This window comes from Saxophila tyrrhenica (genome assembly GCF_035928015.1).
Source record: "Saxophila tyrrhenica strain CCFEE 5935 chromosome Unknown scaffold_17, whole genome shotgun sequence".
Classification (NCBI taxonomy): domain Eukaryota; kingdom Fungi; phylum Ascomycota; class Dothideomycetes; order Mycosphaerellales; family Extremaceae; genus Saxophila; species Saxophila tyrrhenica.
Window position 1 is genome coordinate 325,549 of NW_027041749.1, and position 14,852 is coordinate 340,400.

At 54.8% G+C, this 14,852-nt stretch overlaps 7 protein-coding genes across 7 annotated transcripts; 5 read left to right on the forward strand and 2 right to left on the reverse strand.

Moving 5' to 3' along the window:
- Window positions 1-431: 431 nt before the first annotated feature.
- LTR77_009279 (uncharacterized protein) lies at window positions 432-1,286 on the reverse strand (the record flags this gene model as incomplete). Its single annotated transcript, XM_064806507.1, is given in 3 exon segments — window positions 432-437; window positions 449-1,159; window positions 1,218-1,286. 3 exon segments carry the CDS (start codon window positions 1,284-1,286, stop codon window positions 432-434), a joined length of 786 nt encoding a protein of 261 aa, XP_064655324.1.
- A 607-nt stretch (window positions 1,287-1,893) lies between these two features.
- dcl1 (Dicer-like protein 1) lies at window positions 1,894-6,314 on the reverse strand (the record flags this gene model as incomplete). The annotated part of the gene is made up of 2 exons (XM_064806508.1): window positions 1,894-5,587; window positions 5,641-6,314. The coding sequence occupies 2 exons, from the start codon at window positions 6,312-6,314 to the stop codon at window positions 1,894-1,896; spliced, it is 4,368 nt and encodes a 1,455-aa protein (XP_064655325.1).
- A 472-nt stretch (window positions 6,315-6,786) lies between these two features.
- Window positions 6,787-7,854, forward strand: TAP42 (Type 2A phosphatase-associated protein 42; the record flags this gene model as incomplete). Its single annotated transcript, XM_064806509.1, has 1 exon — window positions 6,787-7,854. The coding sequence occupies one exon, from the start codon at window positions 6,787-6,789 to the stop codon at window positions 7,852-7,854; it is 1,068 nt and encodes a 355-aa protein (XP_064655326.1).
- A 215-nt stretch (window positions 7,855-8,069) lies between these two features.
- On the forward strand, window positions 8,070-8,466 carry LTR77_009282 (uncharacterized protein; the record flags this gene model as incomplete). The annotated part of the gene is made up of 2 exons (XM_064806510.1): window positions 8,070-8,196; window positions 8,270-8,466. The coding sequence occupies 2 exons, from the start codon at window positions 8,070-8,072 to the stop codon at window positions 8,464-8,466; spliced, it is 324 nt and encodes a 107-aa protein (XP_064655327.1).
- A 450-nt stretch (window positions 8,467-8,916) lies between these two features.
- LTR77_009283 (uncharacterized protein) lies at window positions 8,917-9,378 on the forward strand (the record flags this gene model as incomplete). Its single annotated transcript, XM_064806511.1, has 2 exons — window positions 8,917-9,043; window positions 9,110-9,378. The coding sequence occupies 2 exons, from the start codon at window positions 8,917-8,919 to the stop codon at window positions 9,376-9,378; spliced, it is 396 nt and encodes a 131-aa protein (XP_064655328.1).
- A 1,882-nt stretch (window positions 9,379-11,260) lies between these two features.
- LTR77_009284 (uncharacterized protein) lies at window positions 11,261-11,656 on the forward strand (the record flags this gene model as incomplete). The annotated part of the gene is made up of 2 exons (XM_064806512.1): window positions 11,261-11,309; window positions 11,364-11,656. 2 exons carry the CDS (start codon window positions 11,261-11,263, stop codon window positions 11,654-11,656), a joined length of 342 nt encoding a protein of 113 aa, XP_064655329.1.
- Window positions 11,657-13,757: 2,101 nt separating this feature from the next.
- On the forward strand, window positions 13,758-14,159 carry LTR77_009285 (uncharacterized protein; the record flags this gene model as incomplete). Its single annotated transcript, XM_064806513.1, has 2 exons — window positions 13,758-13,791; window positions 13,840-14,159. The coding sequence occupies 2 exons, from the start codon at window positions 13,758-13,760 to the stop codon at window positions 14,157-14,159; spliced, it is 354 nt and encodes a 117-aa protein (XP_064655330.1).
- Between the last annotated feature and the right edge of the window lie 693 nt (window positions 14,160-14,852).

The following is a 14,852-nucleotide window of genomic DNA, read 5'->3' on the forward strand; positions in this document are numbered from 1 at the left end:
TGATTCGTGGTCCTGGTGTCGTTGCGCGCGAACTCTGCTGTATACGTTGCCGGCCGTCCAAGTCCTGGAGTGTGGTAAGCAAGTTCTCGAAGAAGTTTTCTGTGGATGACTTGGGTAAGCAGCCCAACGTTACCAGTTACGCGGAACAAGACCCTTCTGGTGTTGATATGCCCTTCCATCTGACAAAACAAGAGGGTTCGAAAGAGGAGATTGACAAGAGGTCAGTGTGTCCGCTCCGGCCGCTTGTCGAAATATGTAGACGTCGGTCGGTCTGTACATCTCTACCACATCTATAACTTCGATTGCGACTTCTTCCTATACAACGAAAACACACCAGCCTACACGTCCCCGTCAGCCACGACTCAAGACCGTCGATGCATAACAGTCGCCGCAGCCTGCGCCCCCACATCAGCACCCCCTCGTCCCCTCTATTAGAACTGGCACTCACCTGATGGTTCGGAAAAACAAGCATATCCGCCACAACAACATTCTCCCCCCTCCCGGCAACAAAAACCACCGTCTCCGCAATGTCCTCTCCCGTCAAGGCCGTGACCCCCTTATACACCGCGTCCGCTTTACTCTGATCACCTCCGAACCGCACGAGCGAAAACTCCGTCTCAACCTGTCCGGGGTCGATCTCCATGATCCGGATCCGTGTCGCGATCAACTCCTTTCGCATAGCGTCGGTGAACGAGCGCACAGCGGCTTTGGTGGCGCAGTAGATGGAGCCGCCGGGGTAGGGTTCGCGGCCGGCGATGGAGCCGATGTTGATGATGTCGCCTTGGCCGCTTTCTCCTCGCGACTTCATGACGGCAAGACAGGCTTGGGTCATGTTGATCAGGCCGGTGACGTTGGTTGCGAACATCTCGTTCATGTCGGGTTCTTTGATATCCCCCGCCTTATCCACACCTTTCACCATGCCCGCGTTGTTGACCAATACGTCAATGTTCTGGAACTCTTTGGGCAAGTCCCCAACGAAAGAGCGCACGGAGTCGGCGTTCCCAATGTCCAGCTGCACAGGGTGGATCTTGACTCCATCTCCAACTTCCTTTTTGATTTCTTCAGCGAGCTCGGTGAGTTTCTCTTTGCGGCGGGCGGTGAGGACGAGTTTGAGGTCTTTGGGGGAGGTGCGGGCGAATTCGACGGCGGTCGCTTTGCCCTATGGCAGATGTTAGTGAGGAGTTCTGAGTGCTGGGTTTGCGCTGCATGAGACAGACGATGCCGGATGAGGCGCCAGTAATAACAATAGTCTTGCCCGCGAGGCGCTTGCCCATGGCGGTCGTCATGGTGCGCGTGGTGTTGGGGGTGAGGAGGGGTTGGTATAGCCGAGTTGAATTGGGTTGCTTGAGGCTTTTTATTGTAGATCTGAGGGTACGAGGAAGAGCCAGTCGATTGAGAATGGACATACGAAAGAGCTTGAGACAGAAGGAAAAGATTTTGATGTGGACAAGATTCAATGGCGGGTAATGTGTTGTTGCTCGGCCATTGAAGGGGACTGGAGCTCGAGTGGGGTCACAGAGGTGTTGGCCGATGACGGCATAGGTGAATTGTATAGGCGAAGTAATTGCCGACGACAGCACTTGTATGAGAGTACAGAGATGCAGAGGGCGCAATCATTGATTCGTTGTATCGTTATTCCGTCGCTTCGTTGTAATCGTAACTCATTCAGAGTCCAGCAAGAACAAGCAAGCCTCCCCCATCAGCCCAGCGCAGCTTCCACTCCCAAGTTCCCTCCCATTCCTCTCTCGCCATCTCAGACACCACAATCCGCCCCAACGCCCTCCACTCCCACCCCCCCATCCCCCTCCCTCTCCTTACAATCACACCCCCACCGCACCCTAAACTCCCAAGGCGCCAGCCCCTCCAGCCTCCCCAGCGCCTCTTGAGCAGCCCTCAACCGCGCATACCGCCCACTCTTCCCCTTCGAAAAAGCCACCACAGCCTTATGCACCAGCACCGCGGCCACGACATCCTTCCGTTCAACCTCCACTCCGTCGGCGCCGGGAACTTCATGGGCCATGAGGCGGTACTCCTGGCAGCCGTAGGTCGTTTGCATGAGGTTGTGGAGGTGGGTGCACGGGTGGTTGTTGGCGAAGGAGTCGTAGAGGGACATGTCTTCGAGTACCACGCGATGTGCTTGTTGAAGAAGTCGAGCACGACGCCGTAGTCGAAGTCGGAGTCGATGAACATCGCGCCTACGTAGCTCTCGACAATATCCGGCAGGCACTTCGGTGGGTCAGAGACGGTGGTCCAGTAGTCCCTCGAATCGCCAGCCGTACGTTTAGCTTCCAGCAATTCAGTAGCGTACTCACGAATCTGGTGTTCCAGGGTCTCGGAGGCGTAGCGCAAATGCCGGTGGAAGCCGATGTTGACGCACACGGCGCCGAGGAACTTGTTGCCGACCATGGCCATTTTGTGCTCGGTCAGCCAGCCCGGGTCTTTGTTGTGGAAGCGGTAGAAGAGGTGCGTGATGCTGGCTTGGTCAAGGAGGGCGTCGCCGAGGAACTCGATGCGTTCGTAGCTGGGCACGCTTTCGTAGGAGCGGGGTTGCGAGGGGTGCATGAAGGCGGAGCGGAGGAGGCGGGGATACTTGAAGTGGTAGGGGTGTTCGAGTTCGACTTTCTCTGCGAGGTCGCGTTGGGAGGCAGTGGAGTCTGCTGTCTGGAACGCGGGCTTGTTGTAGGCGGCGCGGTAGCCGGCCCAGTTGTCCATGGCGTGGTCAGGCTTGTCGACCAGCTTGGTGACAGCGCGGACTGCAGGGTCAAACTGCTCTGGATTCCACTTCTCGTCAAGCTTATCGTGGCTGACAAATGCCGCACCGATCAATGCTTCACACACATCGGCAACAGTCTTGTCACCCAGCGAATGCTTGATCACTGCAGTCGCCTCGTCCTTGTTCTTGCCTTTGCCCTCAAGCAATTTCAAGCCCTCAGGGTACCACGTCCGACGTGAGAAAGCCTGGCTGCGCACGTACTGCATCAAGTCCAGCTTCTGAGCAGTCTCGAAGAGGTTCTTGTTGCACAGCATCAGCATGCGAATGACGTGCATGTCCGCTTCAACATCGCTTGGATTCTGGATGTAGGTCGAGATCGTCGTAGCAGTCTTCAAGAACGTATCGCCAATGAACTCCAGCCGCTCGTAGTTCTCGCCCATGCCGCGCTGAAAGTTGATGCGCTCCTCGCCGTGCTCGCCGCTATTGTCGGCGTCTTTGGTAACAGCCGCCAACGCCATCTCGGGGATGCACTTCACGCCCACCACATCGCAAGCCTCCAGCGCGATGAGGTAGGATTCCAGCCGATGGATGATGGCGGGAAACACGAAGCAGGACGTCACCACCTCAGGCGGCAGCATCGAGATGATCAGCGGCTCCGGGCAAATGTACGCCAGTCCACTCGGCCTCTCTTTGTTATCCTTCGCATCGGGAGTCGCCAGCTGGTTCAACCGCAACCACAGCTTCTGTGCTCTGAGGACAGGCTGGTTCGGGTGCCACGTGCTCATCTCCTTCTGCTTCTTCCACAGGCTGACGGTATTGTTGATGATGGTAGTAGCTCGCTTCTGCTTGGATGAGTTCTCCGGTGGCGGATCTGATGGTGAGAGTGTGGGTTCGAGAGCAAGTGTGACATACTTGTTGCCACCGCTGTACGGATCAACGATGAACTTGCCAACTAGGCTCTCGGGCGGCGTGTTGGGTGTCCACTTGCTGTCGTCGCTGGCTACAATCTCTTTCAGCAATGGCATGTCCAAGATATCGGCAGTTGACTTCTCATCGCCCACGATGGCAGCAGCTTTGAGTGGAGCGATCCAGTAGGACAGCCCGGCCGCATCTTGTCCGAACGTCTTCGTGAACACATCCTTGAGCACCCGAAACGTGAACGCGCTCAGTTTGTCCAGAAGACCGTCGTCAAGCTTGATTGCCCGCGGCAACCGTCTGCAAACCACAGTCGACCTCCTGCCATCGTTCAAGAAAAGCGGGAACGGCGGGAACTCCGGCATGCGGGTCCTGGTAAGCAGAGCCAAAGGCTGGTGATCCCTCTCCAGCCCGTCCGGAAATTGCAGGACAGTAGCCCACAGCTCATCCGGCAACGTCCCTCTCGCTTCAGCCCATACGCTCGGCTTCATGCGCATCACATAGTTGCCGCCGCTCTTCATGTTCAGAGCCAGCTCAGCATTCCTCATAGCATTCACCCGTCTGCGTTGAGTAGACATCAGATTCTCGTCCAGATGACCTTTCTTCCTCAGCTCCATGCAGGCGTCAAAGGCCGCGGCGCGCTTGGCGAGAGTCTTCTTCGTGTGCACACGACCGATGACGGAGCGTACTGCTGAGCCTGGAGGCAGCAGCACCTCGCTCAGGAACTTGGCACCTCTGGTGAAGACAACGTAGGTTGGGTGGAGAGGCTCATCGGAGTCGGTCGGAAGAACAGAGACATAATTTGCCAGTACTGCGAGACAGTTGCCGTACGTCAGCTTCGATCCGCTGATCTCGTCGACGAAGACGCGCAGGTCCTTTTCCTTCTCCAGCAGCGCCTCGAGATTGTCCTCGTGGCCGATGAGTCGGCGGTCCTCAGGCAGTGATCCGCAGAACTTGCGCATGGCTCGCTCTTGGAAGCGGACTTCGGACACCAGCTGTGCGTGGACGGAATTGCCTGACTCCATCATGTGGATGAATCTTGAATTCTGCTGTCGAGCTCTGCCGCGAGACTGGACGTACTGGATCATGGTCCGGTACATGTCGAAGCGGATGACGAGGTTGCAGTCTGGCACATCAAGTCCTTCCTCGGCGACCGAAGTGGCAAAGAGGCAATTGATCTCGCCTTGCCGGAACTTGATGAGTGTCATCACTTGAGACCGGAAGCTGATGTTGTCTTCTTCGCCTTTGCCACCGCTGCCCACTAAGAAGCTCGACTTCATGTGAGGTGGCCCGATCTTCAGAAACAGAGCATGAAGCAGTCTTGCTGTGTGCCGACGCTCGACAAACACGATGCAGCGCTGGGAAGTTGGCCGCTCGAAATGGGTAGCGAGATACAGTCGGAGACTCTTGATCTTCGAACTGATCTCGTCCTCTTCCATGGCCTTGCCATACAAGCCGCGTGCTTGCTGTTCCAGAAAGTCGATGGCTGCTCGCAGCTCGGCCTGCTTATCGTCAAGTTCCTTAACATTGGGATTAGCATTCCGAGCGTAGAACTTGCGTTCGGTCCTCTCTTCGTATTTCTTCATCCGCTTCTCAGCAATGGTGTCGACAAGAAACATATCAGCACACCAAGAGCCAAGCTGTCGAGCGATCTCTGGTGTTCGCTCGAAGGTGCGGCGGAAGGCATCGATGTGGCCGTAATTTGCTTTGACGGCCTGCAGCAACTTCGTTTCGAACGGCTGAGCAAGGGCGTCGTAGCGCAATATGCTCTCGGCTGGCCGCTTCACTGCCGCCGTGAAGCTCATGTCGTCGGTGGTTGCAATCCGAGAGTGAAGCAGAGTCTCCAGCTCCAGCGCAGCTTGGGTGACATCCGTCTTCGCATCGATCGGACTTGCTGTCATGCCGAAGACTCGTGGACGCAAGCTTTCATCTGCGGTGAAGTAGAAGTCCTTGATGATTCTGGACAACCGTTAGCTGGTTCACACCATGGTAGCGTGGCTGTAATGACCTACCTAGCGTAGTTGTGATTCTTCTTCGCGTGGTGAGCTTCGTCGAATATAAGTAAGTTGATCTGTTTCATACTTATATAGCTGTGGAACAGGCATTGGTGCAAGATCTCGGCAGTGCACACAACGACCCTGCTCTCTTCAAACAGCTTTGTCCACTTCGCCTTCTGCCAGAAGTCAGTATTGTCAGCTCCGCAAACACGTGCGATCTTGTGGTCGAGGTTAGTCTCCAGCACGGAGAACTGCTGGTATACGAGTGTGACTGAAGAGACGAGGAAGAAGCTGATACGGGCTGCTTTGCCAGTAGCTCGGTCTTCAAGCTCCTGGTCGATGATGTGGCGGAGAAGAAGTACGGCGATGAGAGTCTTTCCGGAGCCGGTGTCGAGGACAGCGATCTTGTTCTCGTTCTTGGCTCTCTCGAAGAGCTCCATCTGGTACTCTCGTGGGTTCTTGATGATCTGGGTGCCTTCCTTGGCCATGAGTGAGTGAATGGAAAGCTCCTCGTCGGCAGCATTCTTCAGTCTGGCTTCCTTTGACTTTGGCTTCAGCGCTTCCTGGCCGACATCACTGGTGAGCCAGGCGTCGAAAGCAGCCTTCTGTGCTCTGCGCCGCTCCGAAAGATTGCTGGGGGCGTGACCAGGCTGCGGCGCCTCGTCGTAATCGTCTTCGTCAGAATCCATGACTATGGAGTCCTTGGGTGATGGTGGCTGTATGACGGGTTCCATCGCCAGGTTGAAAAGCGAGTGTATGTTGTGTGAGGTGAGCAAGGGAAAAGCGATCCGTGTTCTAGACAAACGCGTGACGCTGCATAAGCGACTGTTGCACGTGTTGAATCGTGGCAGCTGTCGCAAACTGCAAGAAAAGTATGCAAACTCCACCGGCTCGCCGGGTGGATGCAGTGTCGACTGTATACCCTTCCTCCTCAATGAGGGTCGTTAATGTATCTCTGTGTTGGTATAGGTGAGATTCGGTTGTGAGGTGAGATTGAATCTGAAGGTGCGGTGGATGTATCGAGGCAAGATGTGGCGGTGAGTTGCTCACGTAAGCAGCCTGTGGCTGTTAGGTGAACCTCGCTCGATCGAAGCATGTGAAAGTCTTCACAAGACTGCTCCGTCACACCTTCACAAACACAACCAACACACTCAGAACGCCATGGCCGAAGTTGACAGGAGCTTGCGATCAGTCTTCGAAGACGCAGAGACCAAGCGAAGTAGCATCGAGAACAGCTACGACTCCAACTCGTCGACCTTCCAGGACAACGTCCGTTCCGCACTACAGCTGTACGAACAGTGTCTCCAAATAGCAGATCGTATATCGCTATTCAGCCCCAACGAGACCCTCGAAGACATCAACACCGCCGACCTGCAGTACCTTCTCCTGAACTATCGCCTCGCGGATATCGTGTTACGACTCAACAACCTGAGCCAGCGGAAGGCGAACTTACAGCAAGCACAAGCACGATATGAGCGATACCTGAAGCAGCTGGACAGCTACGACATCCTCCCCAAGACCGACGCTGCGTTGCTAGAGCAGTACCAGGATGCACCAACCACTTTCTCCACAGCCTCGACCTCGGATCCAGCAGCAAGACGGGATGCAAAGATCAGACGCTTCAAGGAGGAGAAAGCCCTGAAGCAAAAGCTCGAGTACATGCGTCGAAACCCCACCGTCCTACACAACGACGACAGCGCATACCGCGAACTCCAGCTCACAGAGATCGCCTACTGCACCCACCAGACTTTCCAATCCCTCGAGTCCATCGGCCAAGAACTCCACATCCTCTCCCTTGCTCCTCCCTCTCCGCCCCCAGAATACCAACAACGAGCACCCGATACCCGCGAACGCGATTCCCGCCTCGGAGCACCCTACAGCGAACGCCTCGACTCCTCCCACCTCTCCGCCGGCATGCGCGGACCTCTGCTAGATCCCAAAGGCAAGCCTCTCCGACCTTTCACGCTCACCTCGAAGCGCCAGGAGCTGCGCGGTGGGGTCTTCAGGCCTGATCACAATTTGCCAACTATGAGCATTGACGAGTACTTGGACGAAGAGCGGAAGCGAGGCGGCATGATCGAGGGTGGCGGGCCGCAGAGCGGGATTAAGCCGCAGGTGGATGAGGATGATTACGAGTTGGCGGATCGGGAGACGATGAAGGCGAGGGAGTGGGATGAGTATGTTGAGGCGAATCCGAAGGGGAGTGGGAATACTTTGAATCGGGGATGAGGTGGAGTGGAAGTCGTGGCAAAGATGTCGCTTGACACGGTCTCAAGCGTATCTTACTTGCTCCTTCTCATGAGTATGCTACGAGTCATGACGTGGCTCACACTCTTCTGCGCTACATCTTTCGGAAGTGTCGCCTCGTCGACCGCATTATACCCTACACACACCAGCGTCCTTCTGAAAACGTAGTCAACCACAACAACGAGAGAAAATCCACCATGAACTACTCCGTACCCTCTGCCAAAGACGAGAAAGCCATCCCTGTGTACGTGGCTATGCACCACACCGGCTCTCTCACCCACGCCCTACAGGCTCCAGCTCGAGACTGGGCCGTCTCCAGCTCTAGTAAGCATTCCACACTCTCCTCTCTACCTCTACTTCCTCACCACTTCCCCTCAGCCCGTCCTAACGCAACCAGTCCACATAACTCCCTCCCCCCACACCGCCTCCCTCAAAGCCCGCGCCTTCCTCGCCCAGCGCTGCTCTGTCTTACTAGCCGACCCCGTCCGCGACATCCGCCCCCTCACGCTACGATCCAACCCGCAAGACCAATCTGACGCTATGTCCCGCTACCTCCGACAAATCGGCTTCAACGACGATTCATCGGGTGAGTGATGTCAAGGCTGGGAATTCACGGTGCGCGAGCAATTGCCGACTCTGGCGCTGGAGGGGAGGATGTCGAGGGATGTGGTGGAGTGGAGAGGGGAGGAGAGGGAGGTGGTGGGGTGGGAGTTGGTTTGGGTTGAGAAGCAGTGGTGTGAGAGGGAGGCAGGTGTGGTAATTGAGTTTTAGAGAGGGAAATGCTTTCAATTCTAATCCTTTATCTCATGACTTCTATGCAGGACTCGCGGGTCTCGACTGGAGCGGGTGCAGCACTACCTTCAACGGAACCGATCGCTTAATGGACTCGGTTGTTTGCTACCACCATGAACCACCACCGACTCAAGGCGTGGCTCACACCTTTCTGGAGAGCATACATCTTCGAGACCTGTCCATAACTTCAAGCAGACGCCAGTATCGAAACCACTCGGATCTTACAGACTCAAGCACATCAACTTGCCAACCATGCCGTACACACTACCAAACATCGACAAGAAAACATGCACACCAGTCTACGTGGTCATGCACTACAGCGAATACATCGACACCCCTTCGCCTATGAGTGCGGACGGGTATAACATCGCGCGCTCAGGTACCGTCACAAAACACCTGTGCCAGAAATCTCCCACGACATCCCCCATACTAACCATCTACTTAGTCTACGTAACCCCAACCCTCGCCAACGCACTCACGGAAGCAGGAAAATTCTTCGCCTACCGCATGCCCACGATGAGGCTGGTGGCCGAGGTCAAATCCCACGCTTCGTTGCGCGATTGGCAGGAGACGTTGGTTGGGGATAATGTCTGGGAGCTGGTTCTGCGGGAAGAGCCTACAGAGCCTACAAGTCCGACCATGCCAGCTACGCACGTCCAGATGGAGGATTTGGTGGTAAAGGAGATGCCGGTGGTGGGGAGGGAGTTGGTCTAGGTGGAGATGCAGTGGATGGGAGCATAGGGGGAGTGTCAGGTGAGTGACTGAGTGTTGGTTGGTTAAGCGTATTCTTCTTATCTTCTGTCACTTGCACCACGTTTTTCAACTTGACGTACCACAGCTGAAACGTCACAGGTTTCACGAGCATTTCGAATGTTTGCCGCCATTTTCTTTACGACTCATTCACCGATGCTGTAGCTACATTGCTTGCCGCCGACTTACATTCGCTGACGCTATAGCCACATTACCTGCCGCCGACTCACGTTCAATGTGAGCTTTTGCGATGTCCTCTATATATAAAGATGGCAATCTTCCCGGTATATACAACCTTGTCATTCCTGGACTGGCTTTTACAGTAACGACACAACATCCATACGACCAGAGCCACTTTCGATAATCACTCCGACGACCATGGAACGCGGGAAGACTCCTGAAGCTGCAAAGCTAGACTCTTCTTTCTGCCAGGGTAAATCCTTCGCCGACCAGCTCTCCGAGCTCCCTCTCGCCTTCGCCATGCCAGACCGTTACTACAGGGTCATGCACCAGGTCGAACCCCTCCCCCTCAACGCATCCTCGACATCACCTGCCCACGCCATAGTCCAAAGTTCTCTATCCCCCAGCCCCCACGCTCGAAAGATGCACTAATCTTCTCCCAGTCTACGCCAGCCCCTCACGCCCCGAGTGCGAAGCGTACACAGTCCAATTTGCCTATCAACGCGCACATGAGTTGGCTGTGGCGCCCTTTGACTTCAACGTGCATGAGCCCTATACCGGCCCGGATCGGGTAAGGTGGAGCTGGGGCGCGGAGCTGACGGTGCGGGAGTACGATCGTTAGCATCAGCCAGCAGGGATGAGCATGACGGAGTTTGCGGATTGGTGCATGGCCAGGCCTGACTACGTGCAGTGGTTGAGGAGCCATGAGCCAACCAGGAGAGAGATGGTTGTCGTGGCGGAAGTCGTTGCGTAGATGTCGGGACAGGGTGGACTTGAAGCGTTTGGCGCATGGCTTAGCTCGATGTGGTATGGTTGCTTTCCATTCTTACTATTTTGCGTCCCCTTGCATCGGCCGCTGATGAACAGGCGTTGTAGTATAGCTTCAGACAATGAAGGCGGGTGCTTTCATGGCGGCATCAGGTGTGGATATCTTCTTTGGCCTTCAACATTACCCTTCGATTTCTTGAGCGGAGTCTGTCCTTCATCGGGCTTGCATGTTTGCTACTCAGCCCCTCGAATCCGATCTGTGAGAAGTGATTGCAGAGCGGGCCCATGACGGGGAAGGAGCTGATCTTTAGATTGGCTACAGGGGCGTTAGACAATAAGGACGAGCTGTCTAACAACCGAATCAGATGAGTGACGCCACTGTTTGTTACAGACGTGAGTCACCTCTTGCTCGAGATCCGACTCAAAGGGCTTTGCTGAGGAGAGTCTCCAGTATATAAGGGGGTGCGATCCCTCGAGCACAGGCTAATCCCTATTTCAAACACTACCTACAAGTATACCGCCAAATCAGGACTTTACGCCAACCACGGACATCACCAGAATGAGCGAACAGACTCCGCCACCGCCCTCGGGTTCAAACACAACTTTCCGCAGCCAACTCAATCCATTTGTACAACCATGGGCGCCCAGCTCCTCCTTCAGTCAACGCGCTGCTCGGCCCGATACGTCGGCGGGCACACGTAATCCGATTATGGTCGATTCGAATCAGGCCGCTCTACATCCTCGGGTTGCTCTGCATCCCCAACCCGCTCTGCATTCTCAGCCCGCTCTACTCCTTCAGCTCACTATACCTGCAGCCACAGGTGCTTTGACTACAGCCGACCATTCCGCCGCGCAACCTACCGATATCTACACATATGTTGTAATGCACCACCGCGAGATGTTCGACATCGACCCGGATATCCCCGGACCCATTGTCTCCGATCCCTGTAACCCTATTCCTTCTGGCCTTTGCTACTGTACCGCTGACTTCTATTATTTAGTGCTCATCTCGCTTGGCTACGATGTGGTCATGCACGAAGCACGTCGCCTCGTGAAATGGCGTTCGGACGCCGTTAGGGCGGCAAACATTGATTGCTTTGAGAGAGAATTCTACGGTCCGTCAGGGAAGCTTGGGCAAGGGTGGGAGTTGACGGTAAGGGAGCAAGTTGAACCAGACCGCGGGCTATGGAAAACGATCGATAATCTGGAGGCATGGCTGAAGCAAAGGAAGATTATCGGGCGAGAATTTATCTGGGTGACGAAGTTGCGGGAGGAGCGAGGTATGGTGCCTTGATGCTGTCTTTTCTTAGACTGGTATATTGTTCATTTCCTCACCATCTTTCCGCATTTGCTTATATACCGCCTTGCTGCTGAGAGAATTAGGCCAGCTGATGATGCTGCTTCTTCAGACAATAATACTGTTGCCTCATTAACGTCTGCCGGGCCGACTGTTGCTAATGTTTGCTACTGACATGACTACTCATTTGCTCGCGATCTGGCTCATGAAGCGACTTCGAGGGCGTTTGGTATATATACCTGTTGATCTTCCTGGGTGGACGAAGGCAAACCCCCCCCCCAAACCTTCTACGTACACTCAACAGCTGTTACTAACCCTTCCTTTCCAGCCTACCAGCCAACAGTTTACTACAGCGAACACACACGAGTATCACCGTATCTACTCCTTTCAAGCCGACCAACAAGGATACCGCCACCCAACGAAGGTACAACCAAATGGATCGAAAGCTTCACTCAGTATACCAACATCCAAAATCGCCCTCCCGCCGCCTGCCCGATCCAAACTCGCCCTCCCACCGCCAACTCGATCCAACTGCACAACCATGGATGCCCAGTCGTCTTAGCCAGCCTGCCGCACCTGGACCTGATAATAGCAATTTCCCTTTCAAAGTGGTCCTGCTCCGCTCACGCGCCGCCTCGGATCCCAACACAACCTACGTGGCAATGCACCACAGCGAAACTTACGCCAATAGGGCGGCCGAGCTCCCTCCCTCGGCCGGCTTCGCTGTCTCTCACCCCGGTACCTACTGATCCCTACGTGAATCTGTTCGATTGTTTCACCGCTGATCAAGTGTTACCAGTACGCCTCTTGCGCTCCCGTGCTGCAGCCCATCACATAGCATTTAATCTTGTGATAGAGCGTGCGAAGCACTGTAATGCATTTACCCAAGACTGGGTGGCCAGAGACTTTCACGATAAGCAGAAGGTGAAGTTTGGTGAGGGATGGGAGCTCAATGTAAGAGACCAGAGCGAGCGTCCCCCAGGTATGAACGACGTCGAGGTCCACCTGTGGATGATGGAGAGGAAATTCATTGGACGGGAGCTGTGTTGGGTGGAGGAGGTTGTCGATGAGGAAGTTGGTGAGTCGTGAGCGACGTAGGTCTTGATGCTCCTTTTTCTCTAAGTATGTAATGGTTGTCGTTCTGTCTACATTTCGGAAATTCGGACTCGCCGTGTTAAGAGTTGCTGTCGTTATAGGCTGACTCAGTTGTTCCATGGCCCCGTAGTCCTCCGTTAATGCTTCCACAGTTGTGAGAAGTCTAGCTGTGAGAGAACTGTTTGCTCAACCATGACTCCTTCGACAGTCGTGCCCTGGCTCATGAGCAGACTCTATCAACATATAAGTGCCTGTTCCTTCCAGGAGCAGGCTCATTGACCTCCGACATCCCAAATCAGCCTTCTACAAGACCTACAACAGAATCTCGATCCCTCCGCGATCTCACAGCATAACATAGACGATTATGTATCCCAACAAACCGCCCTCGAGCCCCGGCGACCCAAGACCTACCCCAACTGGCTGCTGTGCAGGGGTGAGGTGAGAAGAGCTTGTTGTGAACCATCCCGTAGCATTATTGCGTAGGTCCGACCAGTATTCTCTATTCGTTTTCTTGTGTTACGGGATCAAGCGCGGCTCCTTCGAGGCCACAAGCCTTCAGATATCCGGGGGGCTCCAGTCATTCTTCAATGCTGCGAGCCCGGCAGCCTTCCAGAGCCATCATTCACTGGTGGGTTTGTTTGCTGCACGAAGGCCAGCTGTGCGCTGACCTGCTTTGCTTATAATCAGCTCACATGTCCGCAATCTGCTCTTGTACTTCCCTTCAAATCTGCCTTCTCTGAATCTCGGATCATCGTTCGTCACCATCCTCTCCTTCCAACCATAACCATGAGCAGCAACAACCCTTCTTCGCCACGAAGATACTTCATCACTCCATTACCGGCAATTTCGGCGGTCTACCCTTTCCCAGGGTCCGTCAAGAAAATCAGAATGATCCAACTCCAGGAGCCACCCCTGGTGCTCCGTCAGCATCGACCTCCACGCCAACAATAGAGAGGGTCTACGTCGTGATGCACCACACCGAATCCACCGCCCCACCCCGACAATGAATCGAAACACCCTCAACCTCTCAGACACGGGTAGTCCACGAACCCTTTCCCAAAGTACACATCACTAACAATCTTCAGTTTCCTTCGGCCACGACCTCAAAACAGCAGAAGCCGACGCGCAGCTATTCGCATCACATCGGGCGGAGAAGCTCGGTGTCAGGGTTTCGGAGGTCCTTGACGGGCATATTTCTGGCTTGGATAACCGGACTCTGGGAAGGTGCTGGGAGATCCTTGTGCGAGAGCGGGCGGAGGGGCCCGCAGATATGGACGACAAGGAGTTTGACCCGTGGGTCGCAGGGAGGAAGGTTGTTGGGAGGGAAGTGATTTGGGTGGACAGTGTGAGGGAGATGGGGTATGTGGGTGACACCGCGCTTTGCACCACATCTGTGATCTTGTAGTGTAGATTTGCTTTCTCCTGTCCAAAAGATCAATGCCTCCATCTCACCAGGTTGGCTTCTAGACAACGAACCTTCCCGTTTGCTCAGACCACGAGCCCTCAAATCTTTGATCACAAAACTGCTTGCTGCAAAGCAACAGCCCATGCACTTTCCTGTCTGGCGTACCATCAGCTCCAGCGCGCCGGAACATTCGGTGATTCCGGTCAATGCAATTCACCTCCTCAAAAGTCCACTACCATGGACCGCACCACTCCATCTTCTAGCCGACAGCCTTAAGCAGACGCACCTACAAGCAATGCCTCCAACCAAACGTGCCGGAGATCTTGCTGCCGAAGCCAGAGAGTGCGATGGCGGCGGTATCGTTGGCTGGAATCATGCTAGCTCGGGCGTTTGCTGGGAGTTAATTGTGCGCGACCTTGCTGCGGAGAGGCCGGTGGGGATGGATGAGGAGATTTTGAGCAGTCGCAGATGTTTTGGGCGGAGAATCGCTGGAGTAACTGGCAGTCTATGTGGCCGTTCCTTCCTGATTGACTGACTAACGATGGCTGTGTCGGATGGCCATAATGTTAGCTGCCTCTTGCTTATTCCGCACGAGTACTCAAGTCTTCCCTCATCACCCACTGAAGGCACACTCATTTCTTCGGTCTTGTGCCGCCCGTCGTATACCATACTGCCGCATCCCCATGTCAATAA